Raw genomic sequence first — 23375 nt, 5'->3', positions numbered from 1 at the left:
CAACTCACCGGCTTGTGGATACCGCACCGAGCTGCCTCCAGCACTAATGGGGAAATATTTACGTAGGAGAGCTGTTTTCCCCTCCAAAACAGCCACTTTTTAATATGGCCTTCAGTTCCTCACCCGCGTTCAACCTCTGGGAGTGCGATGGAAGTGCCGGTGCCACCGGCTCACCTCGCCCTGCCCTGCGCCCGCAGCTCAGCCCCGCTGCGGAAGGGTTAAGTGCAGACACGACAGCGTGACCCACATGTCGGGACCCCCAAGGCGCGTGTGCGGAGAGTTGCCCGGATTGCCCATAACCTGCCGAACAGCAGCAACCGCTTTACTTAATGTTATTGCAGCGGCCGTCAGGTTTTGTGCGGCAAGGCTCAGTCTGAGGACTCGGCTTGAACCTGCGAAGCGGGAGGCCGGGCCGCGGCTTCGCTGCAAACGCCTTCGTTTGCGGGCGCACCGGAGACGCGGCCGGACCCGCGCGGCACGGGCAGGCCGGCGAGGTCTGCTGCGCCGCCGTCTGCGAGCCCCAACGCCCCGCAGCCTCGGCTTTGCTCGGCTCAGGCGTGGTTAAGACGCCGTCGTTTCTGCAAAACAACCTCCACCGCAGCGTGCTCTCCCGTGTATTGCCAAGCGCCGTACATTAAGGGCGAGGTTTTCAAAAGCATTCACACCAGGCCTCCCCTCCGCTCCTGTAGGAGGGAAAGGTTCAGCTCCCGTTGACTTCAAAGGCAGCAGCGCTGGCTGCTTTTGAAAAATCCCACCTAAAATCAAGCTATTGTCAAAACAAAGTGCAGGCTGTGATGTGGTATTCCTGCCTTTTACCTGCTCCTTCATTTGCTCGCTGATTCACAGCTGCCAGTGACTCGCAGTCATTAATCTGAATAAGCAGGGCTCTCCCGTATGCGTAACAACCTGCCCTTTGCACAGCGAGGAGATTTGCATTTCTACCTGTCGCACCTTTTCTCTGAGGGTAGCCAAGCGTTTTTAAGGCAATCACTCCTCGGAGCGCCTTCGCGGAGCAGGGTAAGGCTTGGACGTCTCCCCGCAGTGGAGGAAATTAAACTTGAGAGTGGACAGCGATGGGTCCACCATCACACAAAGCCTGTGGGGTACCGGGATTTGAAAGCAGATCTCCAGAATGTCCTAGCCTTAAAAATGCAAAAGCTTCTTTTCAGCTCCCTGTCACTTTGCTGAATTTCTACCATTCAGGCTGCAATTTTGCCTCCTACTTCCACCAATCTCTTTAAGAAAAGTACCTATATCCCCACGGGCCAATCACTTCCAAAAAGCAAAGCTAATGAACCTGAGCAATTGCCTCTGTGTTATATTTCTATAACCGTTTCTCGGCAAAGGTGCTATTGAGCACGGCAAAGCCATCTGTGTGAGCTACTGCAACTGCATGGCAAAGGCAGCGCCATGGGGCGGCCTTTGTTCCAAAACGGGTATTTCTGTGCTTAAAAACCTGCAGGCTGACATTTGAAGGAACCAGGATATTATTTTCCCATTTCACCAGCTTAACGTCACTGCAGGAGCTGGAAGCCAGAGTTTGCTACGCAGGACACTTGCGTCGTATGGAGGTATAAAATAGAGTAAATCTAGCTGAACTGAAAGAAAGTTGTGGGACTCTTGAGTCTAATTCCCTGTCTTGCACTCCTCACCCCACAAGAAGTCATCCATAAACATGTAAGCCACCAGGCTAATTCTGGAATCAGCCTCCCATACATAAACCTGTTTTGACTGCAGTTAACTTTGTGATGACATCCCAGCTACCAAATTTAGGCTGCATCCATTTAAAACAAGGGAAATAATAGAGAATAGAGGCCACAAGACTTTTGATGACTGCAGGGAACTCAAATACTTGATTTTACAGCTCATCTGGGTGAAAGCTGGTGTTGCTATTTTCAATGGATCTATAGGAGAATTTCATTTCCATTGCTACGTCTTTCAAACAAAGGCATGCTTCCCTACCTCCATGGAGCAGCAAAGGACAGCGTCTTCCTTCACATCCTGAGATTGCAACAACTGCAAAAGAGAGAAAACAGAGGTGGTGACTGGACTTGTGCGACCTCCTCCTCCTCCCTTACAACTTTTCTTCCACCTCTTAACCCAGCTTGACTTTCGCCACTTCCACAAGAAAAGGACGGAAAATCAGAAAGAAGGGAACAAAGAGGTTATAAAAAAATTACGACAAACAGTGACAACATGCAGGGTAAGGGGTGTATCACTGACATGTCTGCTGCTGAGAGTGAGCAAGCAGAGCAGAACATAGGTAATTTAGATTAATAGCTTTCAGGGTAAATTTTATTCAGAACAATATTTTTCTCCTGTGGTAGGCAATGAGAAAATGCACTCATTTCACCTATACAGCCGCTAATATGCCATCCTATGACAATATTAAAGCAGTAGAGCCTAGAGAAGCAGCTGCTTCCAAGTGAGCCCTGTCCCACACTCCTGAACCTCTCATTCCCAGTAGGGACCTTCTTCTAACAGCCAGAAAATTTCCTGGTGGGAAAAAAAGCATTACTTCCAATGCACTGCACTAATACAGCTCCTTCTTGACTGATTATATATTGCTGCAAGTGCAATGGCTCCAGTGAAACTATTACATCTTAGGTGCTTAGGATGGTCTCACCCCACAAGCCCCAAAATCATGAGTAAGAGCCCTCAAAACTGGTTCGAAAATAAACTCTTTTTTCATAAAACATGTTTCTTTATATTCACCTTTGTTTCATGGGTTTGTCATGCATATGAAGATACACTTTCAAGCTTTTTGCTAAAACCACAAGAGATAAAGCATAGCTGTTCTGGTTATTTTTCCAAAAGATAAAAATGGAGATTCTCACTTAATCAGCCAACAGTGAGCTGGAACGTTATGAAAAAACACTGTATCATGAGACCGCTGATAAAATCACAGGTGCTGGCAACACTCTTACACTAAACACATGAAGTTAGAGCTGCTTCCACTCCATCAGTCTTACAAATCAGTTTAACTTTTGCACACTCCCAAGTTGGACCTTCATAAAGTCAGTCCTCCATCACCCATGATGACAAGGGCTGTGAGACTCTGTGTAATGGGAAAACTATTTCCAAACATGGGGGTCTGGAGTCTGAGGGCATCTAGGACTTTTTGAAGAGCCAGCCTGGGTCCAGAAGTCGTATTGGCGTTGTCACGTACCACTGCGTGTGAGCTGAACAAGCCCTGCTAGACCAGAGCCAATCCATACCGGTACTGGGGAGCTGAACGTATGCTCTAAAAACGGACAAAACTGACTTCATCAGTATCTGAACTTCATCAGGGAAAGCTAAGCTTTGGAAAGCTGGTTCCACTGATTAAAAAGTGGCCACATACAAAATTGATCAGTGTAACTAAATTTGGTCTGAAGTCATACCTTTTAGTAAAAATAACAGTTCTGATTCTCAGCCTTCTGCTCTCTCTTTCCCATTCTCCTCTTTTTCATCTTTCCTTTACCGTTCAAAGAAATGCCTATTTGTTTACAAAGTCCCCAACTGCTGGGAAAAGCTAGGAAAAAAAGGTAATTTAAAGAATCAACATTGCCCTCAAAGTTTTGTCATCGCTCTTTTCTGTTTTCGGCACACAGCAGTTTGTTAACTTTGAAGATCATGTTTATAGCATCTGGAGGAGCATGTGGTCCATGGGTTTTATCTCACATTAGACAAAGGTTCAGCCAGGGTTCTGAATACATGCAACAGTTCCCCCAAGTTTATCTTTCTGTGCGTTGTTTGGAAAATGTTAGTTAAGCCCAAACTGCATGCTTTGAGATAAGTTCACACAAGCAGTTCACAGATTCTTTGCAAAAAAACATGAGATTAGTTTAAACCCAACAACAAAAAAATTCAATTAGGGGCAAATGTAAACAAGCAGTAACCTAGAAATACCCTCCTTGGATACTCAGCAGACTGGCTTGCTAGCACGGAATGAAATAGGGCTGTAAGTTAACATATATTGGTATCTCTTATTTTTCCTATTCTTTAGTAAAGAACATAATATGAACGTTAAAGCAAGAAATGTGACGTGAAGGAACTTTAACAGTAAAATGACTGCAGAAACTGGTACTCTCCTCCCATGGGTCTATACCACATATGCTCAGTTTACAAAACGGAGGAAGACTTTATAATTGCAGAGGCAATTAGGGAGGACCTAGGACGTCTGGCTTGCAGCTCTTCTTTGCCATAGTCTCCTTGGGTGACCCCGAGTCTGTTGCTGTGACGTCTGGGCCAGGCTGCGAACTTCCCTCGGGCTCTCTTCGCCCCAGTTCCCCAACTGTAGAGGGGGGACACCCTTACCGCCCCTCCTATGAAAGGTGGTGATGAGGATGAATACGCCAAAGGCTATTTGCAACATGGGACAGCCCAGAACTGTCCTCGTGCTACATGGGCACATCAAGGCATTAAGAGATACCAGTCTTGCAGGGTTACAGATGAAGCTGTGCCTGCGATAGCTGGGTCAGAAGACCACAACATGCTCCCCAAACCAAGGTTTGTCCCTGGGTGGTAGAGAAGGTCCCAGCTGGCAGATCTGCTGGTGATTCAGGAACTGAGCAGAGTCAGAGTCCCATGCCCACACATGGCTAGCAGTCACTTGCACCCTTGCAAGTGAAATGATCCACATCTAGGATGATTGGAAAGATGTCACTCTTCCTCTACCTGTTTCTGGGAGGGTGGGAAAGAGGAAGGAAGGCTGGAAAAACTGCCACTGAAGTAGACAAGTAGAGCAAGGATGTCACTGGCCCTGCAATGAAGGGGCTACATGGGGCCCCTACCATTTCCCCAGCACACCGACAACATTTTGCATGCATTTTTCAAACATTGTTTTGTCTCTGTCCACCCACCCTACTTAACTGCGCTGTAACTATGGGAGCTCTGCTGAAAGCTGCTCCTATTCACGACCAGGAGGCCGGTACGGGCAGCTGGGACGCTGCGGCTGTAGGCAGTAGGAGGGTGTGGGGCCATCCCCAACGCACCAGAGGACTGAGCTCGCTGTCCTGTTGGAACATCACTGCCAAGGTGGCCGAGCACTGGACTGGGTTATACAGCCAGTGTCCTGCATGGTGGTCCAGCACCTACAGCATTCACACCGTTGCCTCAGGGCTGGAGACCATCAGATACCCTGCTCACTATGCCCGTGCCCTCATATGTTACAGTCAGTCAAATACTTTGTTCCAACAGCTTTGGGATGATAGGCTGTAAGCCCAGCACGAGGACAACTCTTCTCTGCCGTCCTCCAAAGCCCTCATCCCCAGCTGTGTGAAGACCTCTCCCATACTCAGAGCAACCAGGGCAGTGGAGCCGGTCGGGGCTCTACGCACGTACCCGAGTGTGGAAACGTCTCGTGGTTTGCCAGAACGACCACTCCTCAGCTACTGCGGAAATGGCAGTGTTGAAGCCTTGGCACTTATGTGATCAAAATCTGACCCTAAACCAATTGCATTCATCGTCTGCAAGCTAATTTATATTTACCTAAAGTATTTTAAAGTAAGCATTTTATACCCCTTAAATGAGCACTCCCACATCACAATTATTATTTATTTAACTATTTATAACTGCTCCTCCCTGCTGCATTTATCTGCAGAAACTCCACCATGTAAATCAGCCTGTCTTTCTCAAACAGGTTCCCACATCATTCAGACCAGCAAGCGAACGCGGACGAGGGAGCTGAAAAGGAGCGCGAGGCAGATGACAGCACAGGTGAGCTGAGACTCACACGCTTCTTCATTCAACCTGTAATCATCCCCTGGAGGCTCAGGCTGTCTGAGTGAAAACTTCCCTTTGCTCTAGAGTCGGTTCCCTGTATCAAGCGTGGAATGAAAGAAGCAGTTCCTGCTGGAAAGCAGACAAAGAGTCTACTTGATTTCCTAAGAGCAGAGGCTGCATGCCAGAATCTGCCCGGCTGGTCATATAATACCCAAGCTTTGTTGCGAAACGCTTCTCGCTTTTGTTGCTGGTGCTGGACTAACAGCTTTGTAGGCTGGCAGGAGACATCACGAGCTTTCACTTAGACCTCTGCAATGGAGGGCTCCCTCTTCCAAATCTCCCTGTCCCTCTGACAGACGCGGCACCTGGCAGCCTCCTCTGGAAGGCTAGCATGCCCTGTTGGTCTCTGGGTGCTAAATGTTTTCATGGACAAACAAAAATAAACTTCAGGGTCCGTTCCTGCAAATGCTCTGGGGAGTGAGGTGGCAGTGATTCGATGGGAGCTGCAATGCATTTTTCCCAGAATTCACTAGTCCTCCGGGCTCCAGAAGGAAATGGCCCACACCTTCCTCCTAGTAGCCTCAGACAAAACGCCTTCCTCCAACACTTGTGAAGGCAGTCAAGAATCAAACCCCGACACGTCCCTGAGATAGAGAGATAACGTTCACAACCTTCAAGCATCCCCAGTATCACTGCCAATGCTCTTCATGTCCACTCTGGGCCCAAGCACCTTTCTAGCAAAAGGACGTTAAACTCACAGTGTGACTTCTGACGGGAGGAATCAAATGGGAATTACAACCCAGCTCAAGGCCCGCTATGTCCCTGCAAAGCAGGAGGGAAGCACTGGCTGTACTTACCCTCGTCAGCAGGGTCCACTCCCAGGGAGATCCCCGAGTCCAAGGGCCAAGGAGGGAGAGCAGGGAGGTTCATGTGTGCATGCCAAGTGCAACGGGTTCACATGGCACACCACTGAGCCCCATCTCCTGGGGCCTCTGTGGCACCCTGGTGGCCCCAAAAACCTGATCTTTCTGTCATTGCCCTAGGCGGGCAGTACGCAATGGTGTTGGGGGGGGGGAACCAGGTAGCACCTGAGCAGCGTGCAGTGAGGAGGGAGCCAAACTGGGATGTTTCGTCCACATTGCTGTAGCGAATGCTATTGCCCCAGAACCTCCGCTGGGCTTCATCACGGAGACAACCAGACCGTTCCCTCCAGAAGGCAACAGACTGACATACGTTCAGTGCAGACAGCGAGGGGACCAGATCCAGAAGCAAATGGGAGAGCTGAGTTGACAGGGTACCCATAGCCAGGATTATTTGGGTTTATCATCTGCTTTCTACAGAGATAAACCATAATGCAGAGAAGCTAAACTGCTTACTTGGTATTCTCAGGGATGCCAGCACCATCAGCAGTACTGAAGAACCTGACTCACAGTCCCTTTGCTTATCACTAAACCATGCAGGTTTAATTGTCTTCTTTAGCCCCATTCTCACTGGGAAATGAAGTGGGAGCAGTCAAACGCATATATTACCCTTCACGAGTGCAATGATATTACTCGTGTAAGGCATAGTACTAATTACTGTGTACGATATCGCTTGCAAAATGAAATAAGCAACGCTTGCCACAAAGTAGCTCTTAGCGTGCAGTCTTTTCTGATACTTTGGGGATGACTCCAGTGTAAGAACACAGAAAGGTTTTCCACCTCCAGAAATATCCACCCAGATAGGCTCAATCCTGTGTACCCCTTCCAGATGGGCATTAAAAGTTTGGGACTTCTTTCAGGTCAGCTCCACAGCAAAAGTCAAACTGCCTGCAGTCCCTGGGCCATCTCCCTGCTTCCCTGCTGGGTGCCCACATTTTGATCACAGGTTCTTCCATCAAGATGACAATGTGCACGGACTCACGGACAATCCACGGTGTGAAGCTCCAGCACTGCAACTGCCCACAGGTACGTGCTTAATCTAACTCATAGATCAATAAGGTACCTAAGGTGCCTACCCTTATTCCCCTTGGGGAGCGTAGACCATTACTACAGAAGATCAAATATGTTGTAGGTAATCTACTTGGAGTAAACTACTTGGTGCGACTCATTGCCACTGGTAGGAAAAGAAGAAACAGCTGAAAATGGAAGCTAGACAGATTTAGATTAGGAAAAAGGAGCAATGCACACACTTACGCCATTCTGAGCTTACATAGAAGGAATATAACATACTTCAAAAGCTGCAGGAGAGACTGTGCTTTTCAATCCTGTTTTTAAGCAGAGGAGCCCCGGGGAAGGGCCGTAGTGGATCTTCTCGTAGCCAGACTGATCTGTTCCAGTTCAGTGGTTGGGATCATCTCACAGAACTGAAGCTCTATTAAGGTGAGGCATGTGTTGTGCTTATAACATGGCTCTGCAGACCCTCTCAGTGGTCTAATGGACCCTAGTAAATTCATGAAAGTCCCAAGGTCTGCTAGACGGACCCACCTGGGAGCAAAAGCCAGTTTTGCTACTCCCACGAAGGAGGGGCTGCACTTCACACAGGCTCTCCGCAGAAAGACATTAATAGCTATCTTCTACTCTTTCAGAGGTCCCTTATCAATCTACTGTTGCAAGTCTTTAAGCAAGATGCAGGCGATAAGATCCACGTGACTGCTGTGCTGCTTTGCATAGGGAAAGTCAAAGATTTCTCTGAGCTGAAGGTAACTGTTACAACTCCAGTTTTCTTATTGTCACAAGACAAGCGGTGGTGAAAACAGCCAAGACAGGGGAAAATGTAAAGTACAAACTAGGGTGTGGGGAATGAGTAATCAGAAAATACTCTATCAGCAAGTCCAGTTTCAGCATTTCTACAATCTGTTCCCATTAGAAATATCAGCATCCTGATCCAGGGTATCACAGGTCACCTGGGCTGATCCTGCACCCACCAATAAACTGCACCAGTGCCACCTTCTCTAAAGGATATTGATTCCCACGCAGGGCATACCCTGAGCGTTCAGGAAGTCAGGTGGCTAGGTGAGTTTGAGTCGATTTTTTTTATTGAGAGAAAAAAAATAAGCACTTGGAAACAGTGGACCTTTAGAAGCTCACAGTCATCCTACCAAGTGGTATCTTCTCCAATGCGTCTTTCTGCGCCAGAGCTGGATGGAACTCACCAAGAGCTCACTGTTTCCCCACCACGTGGTCTCCCTGCAAGCCTCATACTGCTGAGCTCTGCATGAAGATGGGTAACAGGTCCCAGAGCACGCTCCAGCATACCAGGCAGTGATCACCTTGCCATAGCTCAGGCCCAGAACGTCCACACCTGCCTTGAGGAGCATCAGCCTCACATCACCGGCACGGCTAACCTGTCTGTGCTGCGCAGACAAGATCCTCTGTGTTATGGTGTGCAGTACGCTCTGACCACCCCATCCAGACAGGTGTGAGGTGGTGACTTACATTAACCTTGACATTTTGCAGTGCAGAGGGTGAGCTGATGTTCACTTGGGGGGTGGGCTCAAACCCTGCACTCAGCTGCCAGCATGGATCTACCCTTCTGACTATGCTGGAGAGTCTGGAGCACACCTGTAACCACTGACACCAGCACTACGTTCCCTGCTCTACACAGGGAGCTAATGCAACAAGTCAACACAGAGGGAGGAGGAGAAAGTGGTATAAGCACAAAAGGAATCTGAACCTTTGAGCAGCTGGGCTGAGACCCATCTCACCCAACTGTAGCCATCTATGATGCCTGCTTGTAAGTTTTCTAGACTCTCTGTAGCGGACAGAGAGGGAGAAGCACTTCTAGGGCACAGTTCACTGGTTCTGGTTTTGGTATCTACCCTGGGAGGAGAGGAATTGTGCTGCAACTGTGGGGACCACAATGGTCCTCCACTCCGTAAAGGTACTCCCGATACCCAGGACAGTTGCAGACCTCACCCTTGTGAGGAATGTGAGGCGAGTTCCCACCCCTTCTTCAGATCATCAGAAAGACCCCAAATGGGCTTGATTCAGGTCTCTTAGGATAGGCAATTCAACAACGGCAGTGCAAAATGCCATAGGAGCTCCAAGAGGTCTGCAGGAGGCTGGAAGACGTGACACAGGAACTGCAGGAGACATGTACCCTTCCAGAACAGCAGCTAGAGCCCATATGGGATATCAAAACATGTGAGTGACTTAAACAGCACTAGGTGACCCTGGGCAGACAATCGAATTGAACCCTGCATTATCATTATCATCATTAAGAGCATTGTACATGGCCTGATTAATTGGAATGGCTATGCTAAACCCTTTACTGTAGAGAGCATTTCTACTCAAAACCACATCTCAGTTAAAATGGCTATTGCATTGCTGAGATTTCAAAATTAAAGTAGGTTCACTGAGCAACAAAGCTCACTGCCACTTCGTTGGGCTCTGAAAACCCAACTTAGCTAGGAGTCAGGCTGCATTGACACACAACGCCACTAGAAATAGTCTTTCGCTCTGCATTGGCTTCTACTCATGCCTTCCAGTGGATCTGCCTGGCAACGAAGTTTTCAAGCCCATTGAAGATGCACAAAACGCCTCCAGTCCACTCACTTTTTTCACACTGCCTCAGAGAACATTTGGGATAAGAAGTAACAGAGCCCCTTCCTCCTGCCACCAAATGCATTTCTGTCTCTAAAACTGGCAGAGCAGCCCCTAGGTACAAAGCACAGCATTGTCCTTGCAAGGTCAAAACCCACCCCATACAAATTCACCTTTCTGTAGCAGGGCTTTACTTAAAATGGGTGAACAAGCTCTTCTGCTGGTAAAAACAGCTGCAGGGGGCATGGTGATTCCCACAGCAATGCCAGCAAAGGGAGGTCCCTCTCCCCGACTCCTTCAGCTGTGGTGGCCTGGTCTCAGCCCATGCTGAGAACGTGCTGACCGCAAGTCAACCTCTTTCCATCAGGAAGAGGACACCAGTACGAGTCACTGCCTGGCCCCAGAAGCATCTGCACAGATGAGGTGGCACAGGGAAAAGAGGACCTCTGGGCAGGAGCTGCTGAGAGAGGTGTGTATGCCGCCAGGTCCATAGGACGTATTTTCCTTAACATTTTCAAGATGACTTGAAACAGTTTGTTTGGTGGCACCTACTCCTTTTACAGCAACGTGCTGCTCTTAGCTGAGGAGGAGACTTCTGTTCTCCTATTACCCAACCAGGACACACTGCGAGGATGGTAAGAAGAGATAGTTTGTTTACTGCATCGAGTAAACCAAAATTGTTGAATAGCGTCCTTGTCAGGCTCCTGAGGAACTCAAATGAAAGATATTTAGAAGTAAATTGAATTAAGGCCAGGGGAACAAAATCCTGTACCCAGTCGTGGGAAACTCCTCCTTCTCTTTTCCACTGCAGACAAGGAAACCATAAAACATGACCCTCTCTCCCCAGATCTGGAAGAGCAAAAGGGATTCCTACTAGGATGGAAACCATTAAAAGGTAATTACTGCAGACAATGATGAAGAAAATCTGGTCGCTCATCAAGCCAGACAGTGCAATTCACCAGTAGCCTGGTGGTTCCCATTAAGCACCCCAGGCAGAGGTGGAGGTTATCGTCCTCATCGGTGGGACGGGAGCCACGGCGGCTTTCGGAGAGGGGCGAGAGCGTGCGTGCGCGGGGAAGATAGAAGGAACGAGCCACCCAGCCTGTGTGTGAGCGACAGAGCCACCCAGCCGGCAGACTTCATCCTGCCTGTCTGAAGACATAATAACCCTGGGAGCGGAGGATGTGATCTCACCCCCAGGGTTCAGGGAAATACAAAACATGGAAAGAAAAAGCAGCAAGACCATCCCCGCTTGATTGCAGAGGGCTCCACCCTTGCCCGCCGGACATTCTCCGCTTTCCTGGCTCTTCTAAGAGAGCATGGCGGCAGACGCAAATAGTTATGTTTACATCCAATTGAAAGAGCTTTGGGAGCTAACAATGCCTGGTACAATGGGGTGAAAGACAAAAGCAAAGCCACGCGAGGAGGAGGGACCATCCTGTGAGATGATATCTAGCTTTGTTTCTTATCTGTCATAATTACTTCCCCTGCCTTCTGAACGGGCTGCTGAGAACCGACCACTCTTGCGCACTCTTGCCCAGCTCATCCACGGACAGGAGGGCAGTCAGCAGCCCTGGCTCTCGCCTGGTCCTCGCTTGGGCCCAAATCCTGCCGCCATGCTTGGAGCTTAACTGCGCTGAAAGCTTAGATGGAAGAGGACAAAACTCAGGGCTTCTAGGTCAGCAGCTAAACAAATGGGAGCACGTTTTCTCCTTGGAAACTGTATCTCTGGCACCAGAGCCGTCCCCTATTTAAAATAGGCCACTGTGGTTTTAAAGCTCACTGGCTGGAACTAAACAAGTCCTGTAGCTTTCTAAGAATATGTGCTCCCGAACACAAAATACTAAACACAGCAGCTGGGTTCAAAAGGATCATGCAGCCTTCTCCGATTTGATCTGTTTTCATCCGTTCTCAAGTAACACCCACTTTTCGAGGTGGCATGTTTCACAAGCTTCTGCCTCAAACGTTCTCCGTGGTGCCCCCGTCCAAAATTAGGGAGCGCATGCTGAATTGAATTGTCATTACCAAATTATTTACACAGCTCGACACATGTATAAGGCAGAGGCTCTCCCTGGAGAGCTTGGGACATAGCGGTTTAAAAGTCGCTGGGGGATCTGTACCGGTAAAACTACCTCGGTATCCCCTTTGCTGTGGTGGATATGCAGCTTGCTCTGACAAAAGAGCTCTTTGACCTTAAACCTGCCCTCTGAAGGAAACAAACTGCACCGATTACAGGCAATCTTTTTCGTCCATACAAGTTGCACTCGTGGGAGAGTTTTTGCCAACATTGCTCTGCGGGTTATGTGTGTGGGCAATCTTTTCATAGGGCTAGCGTCATTCTGCTGACAAAATCTGAAGTCTAGGCCAAGCCTAAATAAAGCAACTGCAAAAACAGGAGAGGGAGATGCTGCAGGAGTCGCGTGCTCGCAGGCACCCACACACTCCTCATCAGGTGAGCTCTGAGCACTGGTGAACGCCCAGGGGCTGCCCGGTGGGTGGCAGCCCTGCTGTCCACCCAGTTCCCCCAGATCCACGTGAAGCCCTCAGAGATGTGTGAGCTGCCGGGATCTACTCCTGCCAATGCAATGCAGAGCTCCAGGACAGCTAGGCACCAGAGGAGGGAAGTTTCTGAACTGGGAGGGTTTTTGTCTGTGCTGAATAGGCCTCCTGTGAGCCAAGAAAGCCCTCCTGGGGGAATCTAACCACAGCAGCTACCAGCCATGTTCAGAGGTGTGGCTTGCGGTAGTTATGTCTCCGTAGATTACTATCAGCATTAAACGCTAAGAAATAGCTCTCGGAGAGGACAGCCGTATAATAACCATGCATGTGTGGGGAAAGCAGCGCCAGCTCCTCCCGGCTTTTCATCTGCCCGGCTGGGACCGCACAATGCCTCTCCCCTTGCCGCTGCCTGCAGCCTCCCCAGGCTTTCAAAGGCTCCTTTTTATGAGCTCTTTCAGGGAGACAGGGACGAGGCTAAAGGGATCTTCACAGCCTAATAGGAAGTGGCGTAACAGTCATTAACGTTCGAAGACATCCCCGGCTAGTAGCTGGAGGGTGGCTCGCACAGCGGAGAAGCAACGGCCGCGCTGCTCCCAGCTCCGGGCGACTGAGTGGCCAATGGGGAGCACTGGGGCATGCGCTGCAAGGGTGAGGACGGGGCAGCAGTCAGAGGAGACGCAAAGAGGTTTGGGCAGAGAGGGAGGGCAGACAGCACAAGCTGCTTTGCTTGCTCGCTATTTCATTCTGCAGACCAACGCTAGCCCTTTGCTCCTCTTTTCAGACCCTTGTACATTCATGCTATCTTCTGCCATGTGCCTGAAGGTCCGAGTCACTGCATGCATACACGCACCCTGCTTGCTCCAAATCCCAGCCTCTTCTCCCTGCTTTTCCAGGTCTTACGTCCTCCCTCTCTTCTGGACTCCTCTACTCCATTTTCCCACTTGTTTGTTCCCCTCATATTTCTCCCTTCTTCTTCCTTCTCCTGTGTCCCTGACCCATAATCTGCTCACTCTCTCTGCTTCCCTCGGGATCTCTTCCCTTCTGATCCACCCTCTGCGTAACCCACCCACACCCACATCCTGTGCCAAGAGCGCTACCGCTTCCCTCTCATTCGTTCGCCGGATCCTTCCTTTTCCCCAAGAAAGGACCTCCCATTTTGTCTCCCACACCTCACCGCCTGCCGCGCTCGCTCCCGGCGCAGCGAGGGGTGTGGGGACACCAACGGTGCTGCTCCGCAGAACCCAAGGGTTTCCCTGGCTCAAGAGCTCAAGCCAAGTGCTGCACATGGGCACAAAGTAGTCTCGGCACCAAAACGTCTCATATGGCATCTTTTGCCTCTTCCAATGAGAGGATTATACAGGACTGCAGACAAAAACACTGTTTTTTGTACAACCAGCTGGGACAACAGGACTGGCAGAGACCAAGGTGCTGGCTCTCCTTGCACAAACCCAGTTAAGGTCATCGTCCCTGGGAGACGCCTCTCAGGGACTCTGGAGAGAGCTTCCTCCTCTTGGAGCTCAGCTCAGAGACTAGCTTACCTCTTTAGGCACAGTGACTAACAATTTATTTCTTCCCTTCTCCCTCCCACAATTCTTCTTCGTATGGGACTTGCTTTCTCCCCAGGAAAAGTCCTGTCTCCAGTCAGTATGCTAGCGTCAGTCAGGCCAGTCACACGCAATTACCTGGGCCAAAGAATGGCCCGAGGTCAGAATCCAGCCTTCTCGGTGTCTACACTTATATGACAAACAGAGGCAAACTCTGTCTCATTCTCTGTCTGGGAGCACCATCTTAAAATCCTAGCATCTTATTATACTGTCAAAGACCCTCTTTTGACTCAAAAGGCTGGTGCTTTTCAAAAAGTGAGAATGATTAAAAAAAAAAATCCTGCACATTAAAAGATACAATTTTCTTTTCCAAACAGCACCACCCTCCAAGCTCCTCTGACTGCAGTTGGAAAGCTTTTTCCTCTCTCTTCCTCTAAAGGAGACAGTGAAAAGGCAGTGCCCTCTTGAAGTTCAGACGTTAATTACTGTGTTAGAATATTTTTCTAAATTACACAGTATGGCCCCAGGAGATAACAGGCACTAAGAGAAGGGAGGGGAGTGGATACCAGTCTACATGCTGCACCGCAGACTCAGACGTGGGGGAAAGGCAATTAGACAGGGAGTATTTATCCTCCCTGCACCACCACCCTGAGGCTTTCAGTTAGCAGCATGCACCATAGGCAGGGAAGCGATGGGACCGTGCCAGGATTTCAAACGATGCTGAAATGGGACAGTCTCTGCCAACCAGACTGGAGGCAGGAGACACTCCTGCAGAGGAGCAACTGTCCTGCCCTCCGCCAGCCTGCCAGAGCTGCTCCCCATTGTCTCTGCGGGGCTGATTCATCCCTCCCAGCATCGTTAGTCTTCATGGTTGTTAATAAGAACATAAAAGCAAGCTATTTCAAGTCGGGTCAAAGGCCACCTAGCCCAGTACGCTGGCCCCGGCCACGAGCAGAGCAGGAGACATGCAGTGCCACTCTCCCAGGGTACTCTCCAGCCCCCAGCAGTAATAGCCTTCCACCTCTCCTCCTCCATGAATTGGTCCAGCTGGTTTCTGAGCCCTGGCAAACGCTTTGCATCCACAGCCTCCTGCAGGAAGGAGCTCTGCAGTTTAATTATACTCTCTGTGAAGAACTACTTCCTTGTGTTTGCTTTGAGCCTGCACCCTGACAGTCTCACTTAATGCAGCTGAGGGTGTCAAGAGCCGTCCGATGCCCTGTAGAGAGGCCGCTATCATCATCTCTGTAAAATCACAGAGACTGGGAGAGATACTGCATGACTGGTGAAAGGCAAATGTTACACACATCTTTGGAAGAGGCCGTAAGTACGACCTGGGCAACTACATGCCCATCAGCCTCACTTCAGGCCTTAGGAAGAGCACAGAACAAGTCCACTTGGAACACATTTCAGGGCATAAGGAGGAGATGATGAGTGGAAAAAGTCAAAATTTACTTAGGGTAAATCATGCCTGATCACCTTCGATGGTCTTGTGGATGAGGGGAGAGCAGTGGGTGTCATTTACCTTGACCTTAACAAGGCATTTAACTCTGTCTCCCATAATATTCTTGTATCCAAGCCAGGACATTATGGTAGATGGTGGACAACCAGTTGGTTAAAAAGCCCGGCTGGATGGTTGGGCTCAGAGGGTTGTAGTTACTGGACTGTATTCTCCTGGTACAGTAACTGGACCAGTAACAAGAAGAGAATCAAGGGATCTATCCTGGGACCTGTCCTGTTTAACATCTTAATCAACATCCTGGAGGAGGTAAGGAGTGAACTTGTGTCAAGTTTGCAGATGACAACAAACTGGGGAGAACCAGTCAACATGCTTGAGGACAGGGCTGCCACCCAGAGGAATGAGTCAACAGGAACCTTACGAAATTCAACAAGGACAAATGCCAAGTCCTGCACCTGAGAAGAAAGAGCCCTGCGAGTCTTGGTAGACACAAACTGGGCTTGATCCACACATGCACCCTGGCAGCAAAGACAGCTAGCAGCATCATGGGCTGTCTGAACAGGAACATAGCCAGTGAATCAAGAGAAGTGATTATCCCTCTCGTCTCAGGACTTGTTAAACCACATCTAGATACTGTGTGCAGTTTGAGCCTCCCAGTACAAGAACAGATTGATTAACTGGAGTCAGTTCAGTGAAGGGCCACTGAGATGACTGGAGAGCTGGAGCACTTGCTCTTTGAGGAGGGGCTGAGGGAACGGGACTTGTTTGGCCTGGAGAAGAGAAGGCTTCGGGGGACCTAACAGCAGCCTTTCCTTACCTCTGAGGAGGTTAAGAAGATGGAGCCAGGCTGTTCACAGTGGTGCAGGGCAGGAGGACTAGGGGCAACGGGCATAAATCGAACTGAGCAAGGTTCAGACTGGGCATAAAGAAAACCTCTTTCATCATGAGGACAGTGAAGCAGGTTGCCCAGAGAGATTGTTTTATCTCTTTCCTTGGAGGTTTTCAAGACCTAACAGGATCAAGCCCTGAGCAAACTGGGGTCTGACCCCATAGCTGCCCCTGCTTGGAGCAGGAGGTTGGACCAGGGACCTCCTTGGGTCCCTTTCAAATTGAATCATTGAACAGGACGCACCAGGTGTAGGGGTGCAGGGACCTCCATCCTCCAGAGGTCCAGCTCCCTACCTCTTCCCAGAGCAGAGGTACTGCGAAGCCCTGCCTACCCATGGACAGCACTGGGGGATTGCACAGTGAAGGAGAGGCAGGAGTAAGGGGCGAGATAGGGTCAGGATAGAGGTAGAGAGGGAGGTAGAGCCCACACTGTGGTGCTCATGCTGTGCCACGGGCCCTTGTGGGGCCCCAACTGGCAAGGCATCTTGCTGGACTACAGCAACATCCCCACCTGGCACCTCTCAAGCTTTAGGATCTACAAGCCAGTTTTCCCACCTCCTTGCTCTCCTGCCACAGGCAACAGCTCAGGTTACCTGGATGTAAAGCCAGGTCTGACTGCTGAGTGGCTTCACAAAAATAAACAAATACATCCAAAGCAGCACTTGACACCAGCCACCTTGGCCCAAACCGGCTCCTCCTGGCAAAGGGCTGGCAGGAAGGTGGCAGCTCCCAGGCCCAGAGGCACCTCCTGGGTTGGCCTCTGAACAACATCCGTTGAGGATGAGACTGAGACACAAGAGGAGCCAAACCCGTTGACACCACAGATTTGTCCCTATTTTAGCACAGTATGGCAGTGGCTCTAAGCTGGTTACAACCCTTTCCCAGCAGACCTCAGCCACTGCCTGCCATCACCAAGATCTGTTCCAAGTCCCTCAGGACCTAATGCGCCTCTTTCACGGAGGCTATTCACTAGTGCTAGGGGAATGAAGTGGGACGGGTGGTGAGCTTGGCTGACCTACGCCAACACTGTTTACGCACACACAGTAGATGCAGTTGGAGGCAGCATAACTAGTATTATTTATTATCTCTACTTTTGTAGCAGTGGTGGGATACTTGCTACATCAACCACAAGGCACTGGAATGCCCCTACCCTGCTGTTGGTTCAACTTGCATTTGCTGGTCCTTGGTCTTAAACCATTTTCTACTCCTCTATTTGCTGACTCTGCTCAAGGGCCACAAAAAAGAAGAAATATGGGTGTGCAGGAACAAACAAAGTCCCTTGGTTGCTCTCCCGTTTTCAGCTGTTTTTTGAGGACACGCAAACTGAAGTATGTAGGCCAAGAATGGGCACTGATCCGAAAAGCCAGCTGAGTTTTATAGCACGGCGGAATATGGCCCTCAGCATTCGGTCACACCACAGTGCCTTCAGAGTGGCAAGGATGTCAGCAAGTTAACTCCATTTCATCCTAGAGGGGGCAGAAGGAGATTTACAGTGACAAATTTGGTGTGGCTTTGTGAATTAAAATGAGGCCACCGTTGAGCACATATGACTCTAGGGCTGGGAGAACACAATGGGACATCCCTCTTGCTTAGGCCCTCGAGCAAGGGAGCCAGGACAATTTCCTAAAAACGCTAAAAGCCTTTTCATTGGACCAGATAATAAGCTCAGCGAGGACTGTGGTCCTGGAAGACCTCACCAGTGGTGTGGACTGCAGTCCTGTGCAAGGAGAGCCAGGCTGGACCGGCTTCCTGGAACCAGGCAGGCAAGGGCCAGGCCTGCTGTGCTCAGACTGAAAGGCCGCATGTCCCTGAGGGAAAGCCTTTCCCGAGGAACAATGCCCTTTTCCATGTCACTCTGGATTCCCCAAAGCTTAGAGGGATGAATAGGAGGAAAGCTTTCTTTTTATTTATATTTAACTTTTCTGCTTTGTTATTCTTTTCCCAAGCTCCCCAGATTTAAGGGTTGCGATAGTACTCTGGTTCTCATCTGCAAAGGGGCTCTCCGCTCTGCTTTGAGTGCCTTCTTTAAAAAGCACTCCTTTCCATAACCCCCAGCTGTCAATAATAACAATCTTCGGGTTGGGTTTGGGTGTCTCATTTCCCTTGTCCAACTTAAACTACATATTCTTCCAAGCAGCAAATGTGTTTCAACCCAAAGTGCCACATAAATTCACTGTGCTGTGTAAAAGCATTTTTAACCAGGGCTGGACCCACTTCCTACTTTTCTTGGCAAACCATATCTTTGCCTGAAATCCCACTTTTGACCCCCTTTACCTTTTTGTGAATATGCCTCCCATCCTGCCTGCACAACGCTCACCCCAAAACCTCAGAACAGTTCTAAAAATTAAATATTTTGATTCTTGGCCTCTGGTTCCCACATTCGGTGACTCTGAACTCCGGTCCTCTCCTCTGCCAGGTAGGGGCCACCTTTCTGCAAAGCAGAAAGCCATTCCCTTGGCTTTTGAAATGTTGCCCAAGCGTCCAAGTGAAGATACAGTTCTGACTCAAATTTCCTTTGCTATCAGTAAAAACCCATTCCCGTGCCTGACATCAAAGTGCAATGGTCTGCCTGGTTCCCAAAGGACATGCTTCATTCAGCCTGTGATGAATTCTGGTTCGATTAACCAACAAACCTGAGCATTTATCACTCCAGCGTAGCCTGAAATGAACTTCTGTTTTGATTTTTTCAGTCTAGCCACTGAACCACAAAACCAATCCGTCCACAACACTCTCTTTCCGAACAATAAATAACACCAGCCTTGCTGCCCAGCACCACAGCCAGGTTCCCGGCGCTGGTCCCCACCTCACTTCACCTTTCCCAAGGTCAGCTTTCCCCCAGTCCAAGCAAGACAAGACAGAGCTGACACGCAGCAAAGCCCAAGGCTTACTCATCGCCTTCCCTTACACAGCAGCTTCCCTTGCTGCAAGGAAAGCAGCCGTGGTGACCTCTGAGTCCTCCTCACTAGGCAACCACACGCTGGGTCCACCCAGCACCAATGGCTTCATTGCCATCTTCGCTTCCTCCCCATGGCCCACCCTAGCCCAGCTCCGGCAATTAGAGAAGGTGTTAATAAGCCCTTTCAGGAGGAAGAGAGGAAAGGAGCCCGGGAGAGGAAGCCTTGCTGGGGGAAGGGAAGAGACATTCCTGCCTCAGTCATCATGCAACTTTCCCCTTCCTCTTGCTCACTCCCTTGCTGACCTTTGGCTGAGTCTGCCAAAGCTATAAAGGAAAAGGGAAAAGAAAAAAAAAACAGAGACAGAGAAACTGAAAAGCAAGACAGGCTGAAAGGACAGGCAGAGACAGAGACGTTATCTTGCCTCTAATAATGATTTATTGTCAAAGAATGGCTGGATGGAGGCAGAGAGAGCTAAGCGCACACTTTTGTAGGCAGCGGAGAGAGGATTTGCTGTGGGACATCCAAGGAGGCAAAGTCAGGAGAGGCAAAGACATGCACACACACACGCTGAATAGCAGGAAGGAGAAAAAACTATGATGAGAGCTACTAAAGTATGCAAACCTGTCCTGAGGCAAGTGGAGGAATTCCCATGGCTGTTGGTCATTCCCAAACTGGACAAGCCATGAGGACACATAATCCTGCCCTGGCAGGTGGAGGAGGGGATACTAGCCCACCTCACACATTTCACAAAGCTCACCAAGGGTTTTAAATATGCGATGCATGTCTAAATACCCCAATCAGCTCCAAAGATAACAACCACAGTTCCTGCAACACTATGGTAGGCTTTAACATCCCTGGATGAAGACGGAGAGACCTTGGGAGCTCATCTCATCTGCCTTCTTCACCACAGCAGCATTGCTCAGCTACCCCTTGCAGCATCGTTTCTTTGGCATGCACCAAATGCATATTAAAGAGGAGCTCAAGCAGCCTAGGCCCCAAATATGGTTTATGCAGCTAAAGGAGACAAATGATGGGGATGGAGATGCTGTGCTTTAAATTATGGTGGTGTTCCTCACCTGGACAGAAACAGTCTAATGGCTGAAAGGGACAGTACTACTTCCTCTACCTCCTCCCTCTTCTCCCAGCTGCCTGCTCCTCTCTTGCATTGGCTTTGGTACTTAGCTGATCTTCTGGTGAACTGGTTCAACTCACCGAAGGAGCAGAGCATTAACCCAGTAAACTCCCAATCCCTGCTGATTCAGGGAGGGTGAACGAGCTCCTGAGGCCTGGAGAGGGGCCAGGAGAGGGGCTGTGCTGGGAGATGAGGAGTAGAGGATGTAGAAAGGGGACAGTCTCTTTCAACACTCTGAGCAATTAAAGTTTCCACTGTCTCGTGGAGCATTCAGTGGAGCTGGACTGCACAAATGTCCCAGTCCTTTCCTGGGTGCAGCTGGAAGAGCTCCATAACATCTCCTGGACTATTCCTGCCAGACACCTTTAACCCCAGAGGATTCTAGCTGTTGCTGCTCCTAAGCTGCAGGGAAGTATTAGACTCTGTCCTCAAAGATTCTAACCTGCCAGGAGATCCCAAGGTGGTGTGTGACTTTATTTTGTGTGTAAAAAACCCATCACAGGTTGCACTAACTTTTAAATTTTCAAATATAAATCCCGTTTATTGCTATGTTGTTGGCACGGCTCTGGCAACTGTTTTAGAATTTGCCACCCACCACCGATGACAAAATAGCTGGTCCCATTCCCATGGGCTGGCCCTGTGAGACAGGATTAGCTGACTGTAGTAAAAAACGGCACCAACACAAAAACCCAACCCAGAGCCATCGAACGGAAACAGTGTGAGTCAAGGTCACAACCCTGCAGAGCAGGACAGTCATGGATCAGTCATCTCAGGGCAGGAAAGCTGGCAGGGCTCGCCAACATCAGTTTAAGCTGTAGAGTGTTATTCTCCATCAAAAGAAACCATTTGGACAGAGTTGTCCTGCATAGGAACAGAGACATCTTTTTAAAAAGCAAACTTATGGACAACTTCTTGATGTAATTAGTAAAGGTTTTCTATGGGACTTTCCTGCAGCAAAAAATACCACTGGTACAGGAAATTCATTTGCTGCTGTCCACATGTCCTTCCATGTGTCTTCAGATTGCTATTCACTCCCCATGTCCCAGTATGATGACAGGGAGGGAACAAGACATCATGGAGGGCAGACAGGAGTGAGCAGAGAAAAACTGTGGGAGAACCAGGCCTGGATTTTGTCATGACTTTGATGGGAAGCCAACAGGAATGGGGACTTTGTTAGGAGCCAAGATCTTCCCGATGAGGTGACGCATACTGCTGTGGGTAGAGATTTTGGGGAAGTTATGCTATTCTTAGCTTCTCTTTCCTCTCCTGGATATTTGTGCCTAGACAAGATTACCGGAGATTTTTTCATTGTTACAGTCACTGTCTGTGAACTCTACTCACAGTATTACTGTGAAGACCAAATGTTCATACCGTGTTTGCATTCAGACAAAACTTTCCATGTGCGTAAAAAGTCGTTACTGACAGTTCTTTCCCCTCTCCTTTCTTTGCCCAAGGTCTGGAGTAGAACTTATTTTGCAGTAAACTATTTATGGCCCAGCAGAAGCACTACTGACCATTTGAGATTCACAGCTCCATTCCTGGGCAACAAGACAGATTTTCTAAGAAAATCTTCTACAATCAACTGCAGAAGACAAAAACATCTTTAAGACTGGATGGTGAAAAGTTCTCTCTCATTCTTCTGAACATTAACACTTGAGTTTCATTTTATATTTGTCCCCATTTAGATTTCTACCACCAGACCAAACCACGCTCACCATCATCAAGAATTCAGTCACTGAAACGCTCCCATCTCACTGCCAGGGCTTGGTTTCTACTGCACTAGGCTGGGAGTAATGAGATCTGGGACCTTTCCCCCTCTCTGTCTTCGAGCCATCGCATTTCATTTATATCTTTCCTCCCCTCAGTCTGTTTTGTCTATTCAGACCGTAAGATTGTCAGTTCCTTAGGTCAGGGACCCTCTTCCCTGACAAGTTGCATCGTTTTGGTATAGTGCCTAACGTAAAAGCTATCCATCCTCTTCTTCCTGGGCACCTCTCTCCTCTAGGAAACACTCCTGGACGTTCAGCTGTCCTGGGCAGTTTGGAGGGGGTGGCTTCACCTACTTTTAAGAACCATGACGCTCCCTTGGTAAGGGTTTTTTGCAACACTGGGATTTGCAAACCGAACCTTGAACAAAGGAACCTTGGAACATGTGTTTTTAACTAGTAGAATCACAACATGCAGGAAAAGCCAACTGTCCGTGCAGACATAGGCACTCTTAGGGTGAGGAGCTTTCACACTCACAAAGCATATATCAAGGAACCGTTACTGTCACTCAGTGGCTTAGTCCATAGGTGGAAAAGGAAAACCTTTGATGGCATTACCTCCCTGAGGCAGGTATAAATGGGACAGACAAGGACTCGAAAGGGCTCTCCGGTGCTGCTCCTCATGGTGCCGAAGACTTCGCAGAGGAAGGTGATGAAGCCCAGCCAGCGCTCCACGTCCCGCTGCTGCAACTCCTCCCTCATGGTGAAATCCTTCTGCAAGAGGGATAGAGACAACAGGCTGCATCAGCAAAACCGCAGTGCCACGGGAGAGGCAACGGCTGTCTGGAGAGAGAATTAAGAGGAAATTGAAACTTGGGGTGGGGGGAGAAAGAGAGACAGACTGACTCTTTAGTAACAAGCGAGGAGATTACTCAACGCAAGCGGAGTGGAATTTCAACACTGCAAAGCCACCAAAAAGCAGGTACTGTAGAAATAACAACAACCTCTGCAATAACTGTCACAA

The 23375-nt window shown here is 49.2% G+C and overlaps 1 protein-coding gene across 17 annotated transcripts in view; it reads right to left on the bottom strand.

Moving 5' to 3' along the window:
* CTIF (cap binding complex dependent translation initiation factor) overlaps positions 1–23375 on the bottom strand; it is a 212650-nt gene that overhangs the window by 6429 nt on the left and 182846 nt on the right. For all 17 annotated transcript variants that reach the window (XM_068927875.1, XM_068927877.1, XM_068927878.1 and 14 more), the window contains 2 exons: positions 22970–23125; positions 1963–2016 (listed from right to left, as the gene is read on the bottom strand). In XM_068927875.1, the coding sequence (XP_068783976.1) occupies positions 1963–2016; positions 22970–23125 (210 nt within the window). The remainder of the gene's footprint in view (positions 1–1962; positions 2017–22969; positions 23126–23375) is intronic.

Source organism: Struthio camelus, chromosome Z (genome assembly GCF_040807025.1).
Source record: "Struthio camelus isolate bStrCam1 chromosome Z, bStrCam1.hap1, whole genome shotgun sequence".
NCBI classification, from domain to species: Eukaryota; Metazoa; Chordata; class Aves; order Struthioniformes; family Struthionidae; genus Struthio; species Struthio camelus.
Note: the sequence above shows the minus strand (reverse complement) of the source record. Positions and strands in the feature narration are given on the sequence as shown.